The sequence below is a fragment of the Stegostoma tigrinum genome, chromosome 16 (genome assembly GCF_030684315.1).
Source record: "Stegostoma tigrinum isolate sSteTig4 chromosome 16, sSteTig4.hap1, whole genome shotgun sequence".
NCBI classification, from domain to species: Eukaryota; Metazoa; Chordata; class Chondrichthyes; order Orectolobiformes; family Stegostomatidae; genus Stegostoma; species Stegostoma tigrinum.
The window spans coordinates 3,170,269-3,184,418 of NC_081369.1; the positions used below are offsets into that span (position 1 = coordinate 3,170,269).

Genomic DNA, 14,150 nt, shown 5'->3' on the forward strand with positions numbered 1-14,150 from the left:
CACCCTTCCCCACAGCCCTCTACCCTTACCTACTCCCTCACATACGCTCCCCTACACCCTCCACCACAGCCCCGTACCCACACGGACTCCCTCACACACCGTCCCCGACAGAACTCTCCCCTCACCCACTCCTTCACATACGCTCCCCCACTCCCTCAAACACCATCTCCTACAGCCCTCTACCCTCACCCACTCCCTCACACACCCTCCCCCACAGCCCCCTACATCACCCACCCCCTCACACAGCCTCCCCCACAGCCTTCTACCCTCATTCACCCCCTCACACACCCGCCCCATAGACCTCCACCCTCTCACACACCCTCCCCTACAGCTCTCCACCTCCACCTACCTGCCTCACACACCCTTCCCCATAGCCCTCCACCCTCACCCACCCCCTCACATACCGTCCCCCACAGCTCTCCACCCTCACCCACCCCCTTGCACACCCTCCCCCACACCCCTCCTCCCTCACCCACCCCCTCACACAGCCTCCCCACAGCCCTCTACCCTCACCCACTCCCTCAAATATGCTCCGCAACTCCCTCACATGTCCTCCACCACAGCCCCCTACGTCACCCACCCCCTCACACAGCCTCCCCCACAGCCTTCTACCCCCATCTACCCGCCTCACACACCCTTCCCCATAGCCCTCCACCCTCACCCACCCCCTCACATACCCTCCCCCACAGCTCTCCACCCTCACCCACCCCCTCATACACCCTCCCCCGCAGCCCTCTACCCTCACCCACTCCCTCAAATATGCTCCGCAACTCCCTCACACGCCCTCCACCACAGCCCCCTACGTCACCCACCCCCTCACGCAGCCTCCCCCACAGCCTTCTACCCTCACTCACCTCCCCACACACCTCCACCCTCACCCACCTCCTCACACAGACTCACCCAAAGCCCTCCACCCTTACCCACACCCTCATACACCCTCCCCCACATCCCTCCACCCTCACCCACTCCCACACACACCCTCTCCTACAGCTCTCCACCCTCACCTACCCCCTCACACACCCTCCCCACAGCTTTCCATCCTCACCCACCCTCTCACACACCCTCCCCTACAGCCCTCAACCCTCACCCACTCCCTCACATCCACTCCCCCACTCCTTCACTGCCCAGTACCCTCACCCACTCCCTCACACACTCTCCGCCACAGCCCTCTACCCTCATCCACCCCCTCACACACCCACCCCCATAGCCCTCTTTCCTCACCCACCCCCTCGCACACCGTCCCCCATAGCCCTCCGTCCCCATCCAGCCCCTCTCACATCCTCCCCCATAGCCCTCCACCTTCACCCACTCCCTCAAACACCCTCCCCTCCAGCCCTCCACCCTCACCTACTCCCTGAAGCACCTGCTTCCATAGCACTCCCACCCAACGCCTCGCGCAGCCTTCCCCACAGCCCTCCAGTCTCATCTACCCCCTCACACACACCCTTTACTCCTGTTCTCCCTCTCATGAAGCCCATGTTCCCTCCATCTCCAGTCCTCCCCCTCACCCCTCTCTGACACATACGTCTCACCCACACTCATCCCTGCCCCTTTTCCCTTATCGTTCCCCCCTCACACACACCACTCTGCCCACATCTCTTCCCCCTGCACCCCTTCCCCATGCCCCACCACCTCACATATCTCCTCCATTTCTCAGCTCTCCCTCCCACCCTCACCCCTGCTTCCCACAACACCCTCACTCCCCCTCATCCACTTCCAGCATCACAAATCTCTCTCGCATAACACTGCCCCAACCCAGCCACCACGGTACTCTTGCACTCGACATCATGGGGCAGAGAGCAGTGAGACAATGGGCACAGGGGTAACGGCAGTGGGCTAGAAAGCAGTGGGGTAAAAGCCAGAGGGGCAAAAATCAGATGGGCAATGGACAAAGGGACAATGGGCAGAGGGGCAATAGGAAAATCTGGGTACAGTTTAATAACCATTTCCTATTTTGAGGTTGAGCTAAGCTGTAAAATGTTTGATCTAAGAATAATGAAAGGTGGAGTAACCTAGAATGCTTTGAGATGCCAGAGAGGTGTTGGCATTCTTGGCATAGATAGAAGATTAGCTGACAGACATTGAATGTCAGCCTTAATCTTGACTGAAATGAGCCTGTGGCAGGATAAAAAGGGTACAAAGAGGGTAAAAATACATTGGGGAGAGATACATCAGAAGATGTGGGTAGAATGACAGAACTGAGATTCAGGACGGAGAGGTAGGTGGGGCAAATACAGAGGAAAGCTATCAGGCTAAGAGATATATGAGGTAAATTTAGGGGTGGGACAAATATGGAGAGATGTGCATGAGAGAGAGAGAGATAGGGGAAAGATATGAGGGAAGAGAAAGGGGGAGAAACACAGGCACAGAAAGATGTATGGGGAAATGAGAATCGGAGGTAGCCATAATCAGAATTAGAAGAGGAGCACTATGGGGACAGATATACAGAGGGAAAGGCTATGGGGAGAAATATGGCAGGGAGAAATATGGTGAGAAAAGATATGGTCGGGAAAGATACATGGAGTAAGATATGAGGGAAGAGATATGAAGACAAAGGGTAGAGAGATACCTGGGGATTCAGAGAGATATAGGTGAGAGATACATAGGGAGAAATATAGAAGGAAAGAAACAGGGACTGAAATGAGGGGAATAATAGGAAAGATAAGAATAGAGAGATACTATGGACAGATCATAGAGAGAGATAGATCAGTGGTAGGGTAATGGGAGAGATACAGTGGAGACATATTGGGGAGAGAAATATAGGGGATTGATTGGATATGGCCATGAGGAAGAGATACTAGTGGAGAGATATGGAGTAGAGAGATACTGGGAGAGATAGAGGTGGAGTGATACAGAGGGAGAGACAGAAGTGGAGATATAATAGGGAGAGACTCAGATGAGAGGGGGATATATGAGGAAGAGTTGTAGTGATCCAGAAGAGAAACATGTGAGAGATATGATAGGAGAGATATGGCTGTGGGAATGATACAGGAGGGTGAGAAACATACGAGGAGATTAGGAGAGAGATATGGAGGGGACATGCAGGGCACAAGACGCAGAGTGGGATAGTCATGGTGATAGAGATACAGGTCAGGGTGTGATACAGGATGGGGAGATATACTATGGGTGAGATATGGACATGAAGTTGTGGGGGAAGATAGGAGGAAATGAGGAAGAGATATGAAACAGCGAGATACAGATGAACTCACACATGTGGGAAACCTAAATGGGGGAAAGGTGAGAATTGCTGGAGGGAGGATCAGAAGCCCAAAAATGCACAGTTCCCTGTGAATGAAGGAACGCCATTGAATTCTCTCTGCTTGTTCATGATTCAGAGAAGAATCTGAGATTGTCAGTCTAGACAACGGCCTGACTGGTTTTGAACAACCAATCTTTTCCAAAGATCTCTAATTCTCCACCCAGTCAGTGTTGTGGGTGGGGGGGGGGGGGAGGGTCTTCTTTCACATCCTTGCCCAGAAGATGACCTAATGGCAGAGATGAGCCAGTACGGAGATTTCCCAGAATTCATCAGCCCTGTGCAGGAGGAGCTGGCAGTGTTGAACTGGCCTTCACCAAGTGAGGATCTCCCCATTCGCGACAAAATAGGAGTAACCAACGATCCGTGAGGCATTCATCTGCCAACACCCACCCTGCCTCACCACCCCTGCCCCAACCAAACCCCAATCTTTGGTTCATGTTTGTCAGATCCTCGCAGCTCTGCTATATCCAGTTCTCTTTAATAATGAACTAATGCGCTTAAAATTGTCAACAAATATTCTTGGAAGTAACTGATTTACAAAATACGCAAAAAGGTTCGCCGCTCGGTGGTTCCAGGCTTGTTGAGAGGGAGGGCACACTGCCGGCCTGGTTGAACGTGCACTGCTCCCTATAGCAGGCCCTGCTGGAAGTTATTTCCCATCCAAGGTGCACCAGGCAGCTAAAGGAAGAAGAATCACACAGTGTGAGTTGAGTTGGCAGCAATGGGACTCTGCTCATCGGACATGCTCGCCTCCTTAAACTGACATACCCAACCATTCCTTCACAAATCTGGCAGCATGGCTATACCAATGTGGAAGATTGCTGGGCTGACCACTTCCCCAGTGGTCCATGCAGTATTAGCCAGCGACAGGAGAAGCTCAGGTTAGCTTCACCAACACCTGACCACCAGAGAGGGAAAAGGTCAGTCAGGACTACATACCCGATGTCACAGTCAGCGTGATGACCATCAAGCTGTGCTTGTGTATCTAACCCCACGGCCTAATCTCCCTGTTCCTCTCATTCACCAGCCCTCAACATACCCACACAGTCTGATCCAAGTCCGTTGTTCAGTCCACAGGGTCCGCAATACCCCTCCCTGTCTAATCCCACATTCCTCATCAACATCTCTCCCAGTCTAATCCCACTCTCATGACCAATATCTCAACCAGTGTAATCCCATTCTCCTCACCAATATCTCTCGCAGTCTAGTCCCACTCTCCTGACCAATATCTCTCCCAGTATAATCCCACTCTCCTCACCAATATCTCAACCAGTCTAGTCCCACTCTCCTGACCAATATCTCTCCCAGTCTAATCCCATTCTCTTCACCAGTATCTCTCGCAGTCTAATCCCATTCTCCTGACCAATATCTCTCCCAGTCTAATCCCATTCTCCTCACCAATATCTCTCCCAGTCTAGTCCCACTCTCCTGATCAATATCTCTCCCAGTCTAATCCCATTGTCCTGACCAATACCTCTCCCAGTCTAATCCCATTCTCTTCACCAATATCTCTCGCAGTCTAATCCCACTCTCCTGACCAATATCTCACCCAGTCTAATCCCATTCTCCTCACCAATATCTCTCGCAGTCTAGTCCCACTCTCCTGACCAATATCTCTCCCAGTCTAATCCCATTCTCTTCACCAGTATCTCTCGCAGTCTAATCCCATTCTCCTGACCAATATCTCTCCCAGTCTAATCCCATTCTCCTCACCAATATCTCTCCCAGTCTAGTCCCACTCTCCTGATCAATATCTCTCCCAGTCTAATCCCATTGTCCTGACCAATACCTCTCTCAGTCTAATCCCATTCTCCTCACCAATATCTCTCGCAGTTTAGTCCCACTCTCCTGATCAATATCTCTCCCAGTCTAATCCCACTCCCCATCCAATATCTCTCCCAGTCTAATTCCCCACTCACCTGATCAATATCTCTCCCGTCTAATTCCCCACTGTCCTGATCAATATTTCTCCCGTATAATTCCCACGCTCCTGATCAATATCACTCCCAGTCTAATTCCCCACTCTCCTGATCAATATCTCTCTCAGTCTCATCCCACTCTCCTGACAAATAGCCGTCCCAATCTAATCTCACTCTCCTGTTCACTACCGGTGTAAAGCCAGACCTTACCTGGTATAAACAATGTGGAGATGGTCTCGGGCTGAGTCAATGTGTCCACTTTAACATGTTGAAAAGTTTTTGATCTTGCACTTTGGAGATGGCTAGAGGGACAGCAGTGGAGAACAGAACATGAGGAGGACATCAGCGTGATGGAACATGCTCATATCAATAAAATCCTCAAGGATTGGAGAAAGACACCATTCCAGAAATCAGCCAGCATGGGAACTGGAGTAGTCAGCCCCAGGAGCACTCGGGAATGGCTCATACATGGATCAATCAGGAGAGGTCCACACTGGAATTGGTGTCTATTGGGAACGTGGCACACTGAGATTGGTTTCCACTGAAATGGTTTGCATGAGGATTGATCTCCTTTGAGAAAATTCTGCTTTGGGATTGCTTCCCATTTGGAATGGTACACACTGGGATTCTCCAATTAGGAATGGTCCAAACTGGGATTGATCCCCATCTGGAATGATGCAGACTAGAACGGGTCACCATTGGGAATGTTCTGCACTGGGATTGGTCCCCAGTGTGAATGTTCCACATTGGGATTTGTCCCCATTGGGAATTTTCACCTCAGGAATTTGTTCACACTGGGGTCTATCAGTAATGGGAATGTTCTACACTGGTACAGATCCACACTGGAAATAGTCAGCACTCTGGGCATGGTCCACATGGGGAACTGTCAATCCTGGAAAGATAGGGAAAGGTCAGGACTGGGAAATGATTGGTTTTATGAATGGTCAGTACAAGGATTGACCACTGTTGGATATAATTGTTGCAAGTCTGGTTAACAGAATGACCAGTTAGTGCTGGGAATTGTCAGCACAGGTCCTGCTGCTCTGACAAAAAGAGTGTTGTGATGGATACATTTTCTGCTTAGTCTTAGTGACTTGGACACACAGCTCAGACTCAGTGGCACTGGGATGTGGGATGATCACACGCATGTCCACATGAGCCTGTGAATGATAACAGTTCTCAGAAGCAAGAAATGAGTTGCAGAGTGATCTGTGTGCTATGGCTTCACAGGTACCAGTTCAAAAAAAGCCTTGTCTTTCAACCAACATAAAACAGTAATTAGGATGCCTTAAATACATCAGGAATTCGCAGAACAGGAAAAGACATTCTCTGGAACACTATTGACAAGTCACTTACTTCTTCCACTGTTCCTCACTCTCCCAAAACTCGTAAACCACAAAGGTCAATCCATCCGGTAACCTCACGGCTGTAACACTGAAGAGGGATGAGACGGATTAGAGAGGACCTTGCGCATATCCCCATATCCACCCCGACCAATACCCTCCAACAAACACACAGCATTGGGAACAGTCAGCACTGGGAATGGTCAGTACAGGGAACGGTAAGCACTGGGAATAGTCAGCAAAGGAAATAGTATAGAGAGTGGTCAGTGCAGGGAATGGTCAGTTTAAGGAATGGTCAATACAGGAATGGTCAGCACAGGGAATGGTCAGCGCAGGCAGGGTCAGTACAGGGAATAGTCTGTACAGGGAGTGGTCAGTACAGAAATGGGTCTTTTGACTGAAACCATGAGCTTCCTTGGGTTAGTAGGAACTGCAGATGCTGGAGAATCTGAGATTATAAGGTGTAGAGCTCAATGAACATAGCAGGCCAAGCAGCATCAGAGGAGCAGGAATGCTGACATTTCAGGCCTAGGCCCTTTATGAAGAAGGGTCTCGGCCCAAAACATCAGCCTTCCTGCTCCTCTGATGCTGCTTGTCCTGCTGTGTTCATCCAGCTCTACACCTTGTTATCTCAGCTTCCTGAGGTTGTTGTTTAGTCCACATTGAGAGTCTGGGATCCCTCACATCTTTTGGTCCAATGAGTGTTTTCTTCCCTGCTCCCAGTCTTTAAGTGGAGTTGCAGTCTGCATTTCACACCCAACATTTAGACCCGATGGCAGAGCCTGGAGAATGAATGATTTTTGAAACACGGGACAGTGCCAGAGTGAAGCCCCATACTGATGCCAGTGCAGCCTCCAACAGGAGCTGACAGAAGGCATCAGAGGGCATGTTGCTATCAAAAGTGGGTGAAGGTCCTTTCCAACTGCCTCACATTTAGCTCTCGCCTTGCGGGAAAGATAAACCACTTCAAACCGGGGTTACTCCCTGAACGATTGTACTCACTGGAAGCAGTCTCGCTGGACCGACACATCCTTCAGATATTGCTTCAGCGAGCAGCCAAACTCTCCCAGCTGCTTTTGTCCAACACTCATGTGCTGACGGACAAGGAAAAGGTGCTGGAGGGAGACAGAAAGCAGAAAAATTGAATGAAGGGTGTGTTGAGTTTCAGTGCCTGAACGAAACAGAGAGACAGGTGCGGCAGGGGTGTTGCAGGAGCAGCAGGGAGGAGAGGAAGATGTCACCAACATCTTATTAAGGCCTTTTTACACAGAGAGATTTTCTCTCCCAGCTGATGGTCAGCTGTCCATTCTATGGAAATTTGGACTCAGTAACCAAACACATTTCGCTGTCAATCATATGTTCCTCCTTTTAATTAAATTCCAAGTCTCTGCTGCCCAACATCACTCATTCCTCCCACCTATTTGTTTCAAAATTTCAAGGACTGTGTACAAGGCAGTTTTATGCTAACACAAAAACAGATCCTCAAAATCTGAACCAACAGGCCTACAGGTGCTGTAAATCAGGAACAAAAACAAAGTTGCTCAGCAGGTCTGACAGCATCTGCAAAGGAGAAAACAGAGTTAACATTTTGCGTCCGGTGACCCTTCTTCAGAACTGTGGATATTCGGGTCACTGGACCCGAAAGTTAACTCTATTTTTGTCCTTCACAGACACTGCCAGACATGCTGAGCTTTTTCAGCAACTTTGTTTCTGTTCCTCGAGATCTGAAACAGAAGTAAATGGCTTAAAATGTTCTCCATACATCAGGCAGCATCCTGGAGATGAACACAGTTAACATTTCAAGTCACTGACCTCCTGCTAGAACTGAAAACAAGTAAGAAGTGCAACAGGTTTTGAGCATTTGAAAGGAAATAAGATCAAAACAAGAACAAAATAGAAGGTAAGTCTTTAGTTAGAAGACAGAAGAGGGTAAATGACAGAAGAGTAAATAGTGTAAGAGTAAACAGAGTGATAATGAGCCAACTAATTAATTAAACAATGTGCCAAGAGCATTCGACTGCAGAAAGCCAACTACTGAAGGGCAGAACTGGAGCCAATCTTTGCACGTTTATATTGTTAATTATTGCCCACCACACACACATAATTAAACAAAATTAACTCTGATGCCTTTCTCTCCCTTTAAATAAAGGTACAATTAGTGTTGCAGTCAAACTCAAAAAGCAAACAAAAAGCCTCCATATTTGATTCAACATATTGTATTGTGAGACACTCCTTTGCGAGCACACCAAACAATTTCTCTACACATTTTATTTTGGCAAATAATCACACCATGAATTACATCTATTTAATCTTAGAGACTTCCTTTTCCTCCTAGATTAGTTTCAAGCCTGTCACCTATCTCTCTCTCGTTTTTCATAATATGGGGGGTGCCAATGGCTCTACTAATTTTAAATCTCTGGCGTGGTAAACTCAGTCCAGCTTATTGTCACCTTCAACTAAGAAATTTCAAATTGTTACAGCAACTTAGTGAGTTTTCCCATCTGTAGGCTGGATCCAGTAATGAAATGCCCCTTGCCCCCAGGATTTTTCAAACCAACAAAATTATCTCAGGACAGGTACATCACAGCAGAGACAATTACTTTACAAAAGCTATCAATGGTAACACTTAGAATCCTAACTTCAAAGTTCTAGGATATTGTTATATGAATGTAGACTCATGAGAATTTAATAATGAAACTCTAACCTTTTTATAAAGGGCTATGAATATTAATTGTAAGAATCCTTTTAAAATTGCATTATAAACAAAGTTACTGTATCATGGAATACCAAAGATAATTAAAATATGCCTGTATGGTTTAAATTTACACATGCTGCTCATAGCCACCTTTAAAAATGTAGGATATTCAATGAAAAAGATTTAAAGAGAACTATATGCAAAATGCAGTGTAACTCCTTCACCTTTTCTGAACATTTAGGGGTGATTTATTAAAACTCAACGCTTTCTCCTATCATAATGTTCCTGTTATTTGAGTGTGTTGTGTTTGTGACAGATGTGTTGACTTGTAATTTGTCTCTGTGGCAGAGGGTGTTCAGGTGTCTTTACTCATTATATACAATTCAATTCAATGTAGCACAGGAACTCACCCTTTGCCCCCCCCCCACCCCTCCCCCAAGCCTGCGCTAATTCCCACCACTCATTGCCCATACATTGTTCTGTTTGTCTCCCATTCATGTGTCTATCAAATATGTCTTAAATGCTGCTAATGTGCCTGCTTCCAACACCTCCTCTGGCAGTGCGGTCCAGGCACCCACCCCACCCTCAGGTGAAAACTTTTCCCTGCACATCTCCCCTAAACTTTACCCCTCTCACCTTGAACCTGTGCTCTCTTGTTGGTGACCTTTCCACCTCTGAGTATCCACCCTATTTATGCCTCATAATTTTGGACGTCTCTGTCAGGTCACCCCTCAGCCTCGGTCTTTGCAGTGAAAAATATCCGAGCTTGTCCGACCTCTCTTCACGACTAAAACCCTCCATGCCACGTAACATCCTGGTAAACCTTCCCTGCAAAGCATCTACCTCCTTCTGGTAGTGTGGCGAACAGAACTGCATGCAATATTGCAAATGTGGTTGAACTAAAGTTTTGAGATAACACGGTGTGAAGCTGGATGAACACAGCAGACCAAGCAGCATGAGAGGAGCAGGAAAGCTGATGTTTCGGTCGAGACCCTTCTTCATTTTTCTTTCTCTTTTTCTGAAGAAGGGTCTCGACCAGAAAAGTCAAACTTTCCTGCTCCTCTGATGTTGCTTGGCCTGTTGTGTTCATCCAGCTTCACACCGTGTTATCTCAGATTCTCCAGCATCGACAGTTCCTACTATCTCTGTAAATAAAGTTTTGTACAGCTGTGACATAACTGCCAACTTTTATATTCAATGCCCTGGCCAATGAAGCCAAGCATGCTGTCTGCCTTCTTGACCACCTTATCCACTTGTATTACCACTTTCAGGGATCTGTGAACCTGTACGCTCAGATCCCTCTGAATGTCATGTACAATTTACACCTGAGTTTGATTTTCCAAAATGCATCACCTCGCATGTGACCAGATTAAACTCCATCTGCCATTTCTCTGCCCACATCTGCAATCTAGCTTGTATCCTGCTGTATGCTTTGACTCTCTCTTTAGTATCTGCAACACTGCCCATGTATCAAGAAAAAAAACAAGCCTTATAACTTTGCTGATACTGTTTCATTCATGAATTCCTTACAGTTCAAATAATCCTGTGATCTGCCTTCTGTCCCAGGCTACCCTCTATTGGTTGGAGACAGCAAGGACTGCAGATGCTGGGATCCACAGTCTACTGGTATGAAGCACAGCAGGTCAGGCATGATCAGAGGTGCAGAAAAGTCAACATTTCAGTCCGAAACATTGGCCTGCTGTGCTTTTCCAGCTTCACACCTACAGACTCTACCCTCTAACTGTCCCATAATTTACTGTGTAATACTTCTTGGCATATCTTTCACCGCTGAGTATAGTGCATTGTATTTAAAGTAGTTTCCGTTAACTGAATGAAGAACTTTTCATTAAATTGGCTATTTCCTTTGTACGGGCAACGATGACAGTCAGGTGGGGACAGCCTGTATAATTCTATTCGCAGCTCCCTCACCACTCACTCCCACCTGTCCACAATTACACTGGCAATACGGGGATGAGTATTGTCCCATTGGAACTAGAAACTGCGAGCCTGTTTCCATGTCATGAGCCAGTCCCCCACACTGTGACAGATAAACTACATTATCGGAATGTCCATCCGTGACTGGCAGTTCTCCATTAGGCTCATTGCCATGCCAGGCTGAAATTCCCAATGTGCTCCAATAGTCCATCCACTGAGTCCTGACTGCCAGTATTGAGGTATATCTTAGGGATTTATCACTCCCTAAATCTCCAAACATCTGTTTTCCCTTCCTTTTGAACAGCAAACTCTCACACACTTTCTGTTCTGTTATTAATAACACAACTGTCCGCTATGCTTCTCCGCAGCAGAAACTGCTTTGTTCCTTCCCACAGGAGGATCTGCCTTGAGTTTCAGAGGTAGTAGGAACTGCAGATGCAGGAAAATCTGCAATAACAAGTTGTACAGCTGGATGAACACAGCAGGCCAAGCAGCAACAGAGGAGCAGGAAGGCTAATGTTTTGGGCCTAGACCCTTCTCTAGGTCCGAAACATCAGCCTTCCTGCTCCTCTGATGCTGCTTGGCCTGCTGTGTTCATCCATCTTTACGCCTTGTTATCTCTGCCTTGAGTTTGCTTTTTTTAAATCATTTATTCAAACAAATGAGTTGCCATTTGTTGTCCCTGAGAAGGTGATGGTACAGGCTATGTGGCATAAAGTCACCTACAAACCCTTCGGGAGATAATTCTAGGATTTTGACCTAATGGCGCTGTCGGAACAGTGACATATTTCCAAACCCAGAATGGTGAGTTGAAAGGAACTTGCAGATGGTGGTGTTCATGAGCAGTCATCAGTTTGGAAGGTGCTGTCAGCAGCCTTAGTGAGGTGTTGCAGTGTATTTTATAGCTGGTACACACTGCTCCTCTTGAATGTAAAGGGAGAGAATGTAAAAGGTGGTGGATGTGGTATCAATCAAGTCGGCTGCTTTATCCTGGATGGTGTCAGCTTCTTCAGTGTTGTTGGGGCTGCACCCATCGGGCAAGTGGGGAGTATTCCATCCCATTCATGATTTGTGCCCTGTAGATGGTAGACAGGATTGGGGGAATCAGGAGGTGAGTTACTTGCCACAGGATTCTGAACATCTGACCCACTCTTGTAACCGCTGTGTTTATATGGCTAGTACAGTTGAGTTTCTGGTCAATGATCGCCCCCAGCTTGTTGATAGTCAGGGATTCAGTGGCGATAACACCATTGAATGTCAAGGGCAATGACTAGATTCTCTTTCATTGGAGATGCCCTGGCACAAATGAAGGGTAAATGTTACTTGCAACTTTCTGCCCAAGTCTGGGGATTGTCCAGATCTTGTTGCATTAGAGCATGAACAGTCAGTATCTATTGAGTTGTGAATGGGAATGAACACTGTGCAATCATTAGTGAACATCGCCACTTCCTGCCTTATGATGGACGGAAAGTCTTTGATGAAGCAGCTGAAGATGGTTGGGCCTAGGACACTACCCTGAGGAACTCCTGCAGAGATGTCCTGGATCTGAAATGACTGACCTCCAACAACCACGACCATCTTCCTTTGCTTCATCAGGTATGATGTGGGTGGCACAGTGGGTCATACTGCAGCCTCACAGCACCAGGGACCCGGGTTCGATTTCAGCCTTGGGCAACTGCCTGTGTGGAGTTTGCACATTCTCCCCGTGTCTGCTTGGGTTTCCTCTGGGTGCTCCGGTTTCCTCCCACAGTCCAAAGTTGTGCAGGCTAGGTGGATTGGCCATGCTAAGTTGCCTTAGATTAGGTGGATTATAGGGGAATGAGCCTGCGTGGGATGCTTTAAGTTTTGGTGTGGACTTGTTGGGCTGAGGGGCCTGTTTCCACACTGTAGGGATTCTATGATTCCAACAAATGGAGAAATTCCCATTGATTCCAGTTTTGCCAGGGCTCCTGGATGCCATACTCAGTCGAATACAACCTGATAGCAAGGCTGTCCTTCTCACCTCAACTCTGGAATTCAGCTCTTTTGTCCATGTTTGAATGAAGGCTGTAATGAGGTCAGGGGCTGAGTGGCCCTGGCGGAGCCCAAACTGGGCATCACTGAGCAGGTTATTGCTGAGCCAGTGCTGTTTGATAGCGCTGTGACTGACACCTTCCATCACTTTATTGATGATCGAGAGGAGACTGATGGGGCAGTAACTGGACAGGTGAGATTTGTCCAGCTTTTTATATACAGGACATACAACTTTCCATATTGTCGGTTGGATACCAGTGTTTCAACTGTACTAGGGGACCGGCAGATTCTGGAGCACAATTCTTCAGTACTATTGCTGAAATGTTGTCAGGGCCATTGCATTTGCAGTATCCAGTGTCTCCCACTGTTTCGTCATGTCACATCACGAAGACTGGCATCTGTAATGCTGGGGACCACTGGAGGAGGCCGAGATGGATCATCTACTTGGCACTTCTGGCTGAGGATTACTGTGAATGCTTCAGCCTTATCTTTTGCACTGATATGCTGGACTCTTCCATCATTGAGGATGGGGATATTTGTGGAGCCTCCTCCTCCAGTAAGCTGTTTAATTGCCCACTACCATTCATGACTAGATGTGGCAGGACTGCAGAGCTTAGATCTGATCCGTTGGTTAGCTCTGTCTATCACTTGCTGCTTATGGTGTTTGGCATGTAAGGAGTCCTGTTTGGTAGCTTCATCTGGATGACATCTCATTTTTAGATATGCTTGGTGCGGCTCCAGGGTTGATCCCCTTGTTTGATGGTATTGGTTGAGTGGGGATATGCCGGGCCACGAGGTTACAAATTGTGCTGGAGTACAATTCTTCTGCTGTTGATGACCCACAGTGATTCATGGATGCCCAATCCTGAGTTGCTGGATGCGTTCAAAATCTATTCATTAGAGCACATTGATAGTGCCACACACCACAATAGAGGGTATTCTCACAACTGACAGGGCTTTGTTTTTATAGGAGACTGTTACCCATA

The 14,150-nt window shown here is 47.5% G+C and overlaps 1 protein-coding gene across 2 annotated transcripts in view; it reads right to left on the reverse strand.

The window, feature by feature from the left end:
• Positions 1 to 1,683: 1,683 nt before the first annotated feature.
• Positions 1,684 to 14,150, reverse strand: part of necab2 (N-terminal EF-hand calcium binding protein 2) — a 127,098-nt gene continuing 114,631 nt past the window's right edge. For both annotated transcript variants that reach the window (XM_048546246.2, XM_048546245.2), the window contains exons 10-13: positions 7,524 to 7,636; positions 6,535 to 6,612; positions 5,389 to 5,480; positions 1,684 to 3,937 (exon numbers count right to left, since the gene is read on the reverse strand). In XM_048546246.2, the coding sequence (XP_048402203.1) occupies positions 3,909 to 3,937; positions 5,389 to 5,480; positions 6,535 to 6,612; positions 7,524 to 7,636 (312 nt within the window). In that variant the 3' untranslated portion in view covers positions 1,684 to 3,908. The remainder of the gene's footprint in view (positions 3,938 to 5,388; positions 5,481 to 6,534; positions 6,613 to 7,523; positions 7,637 to 14,150) is intronic.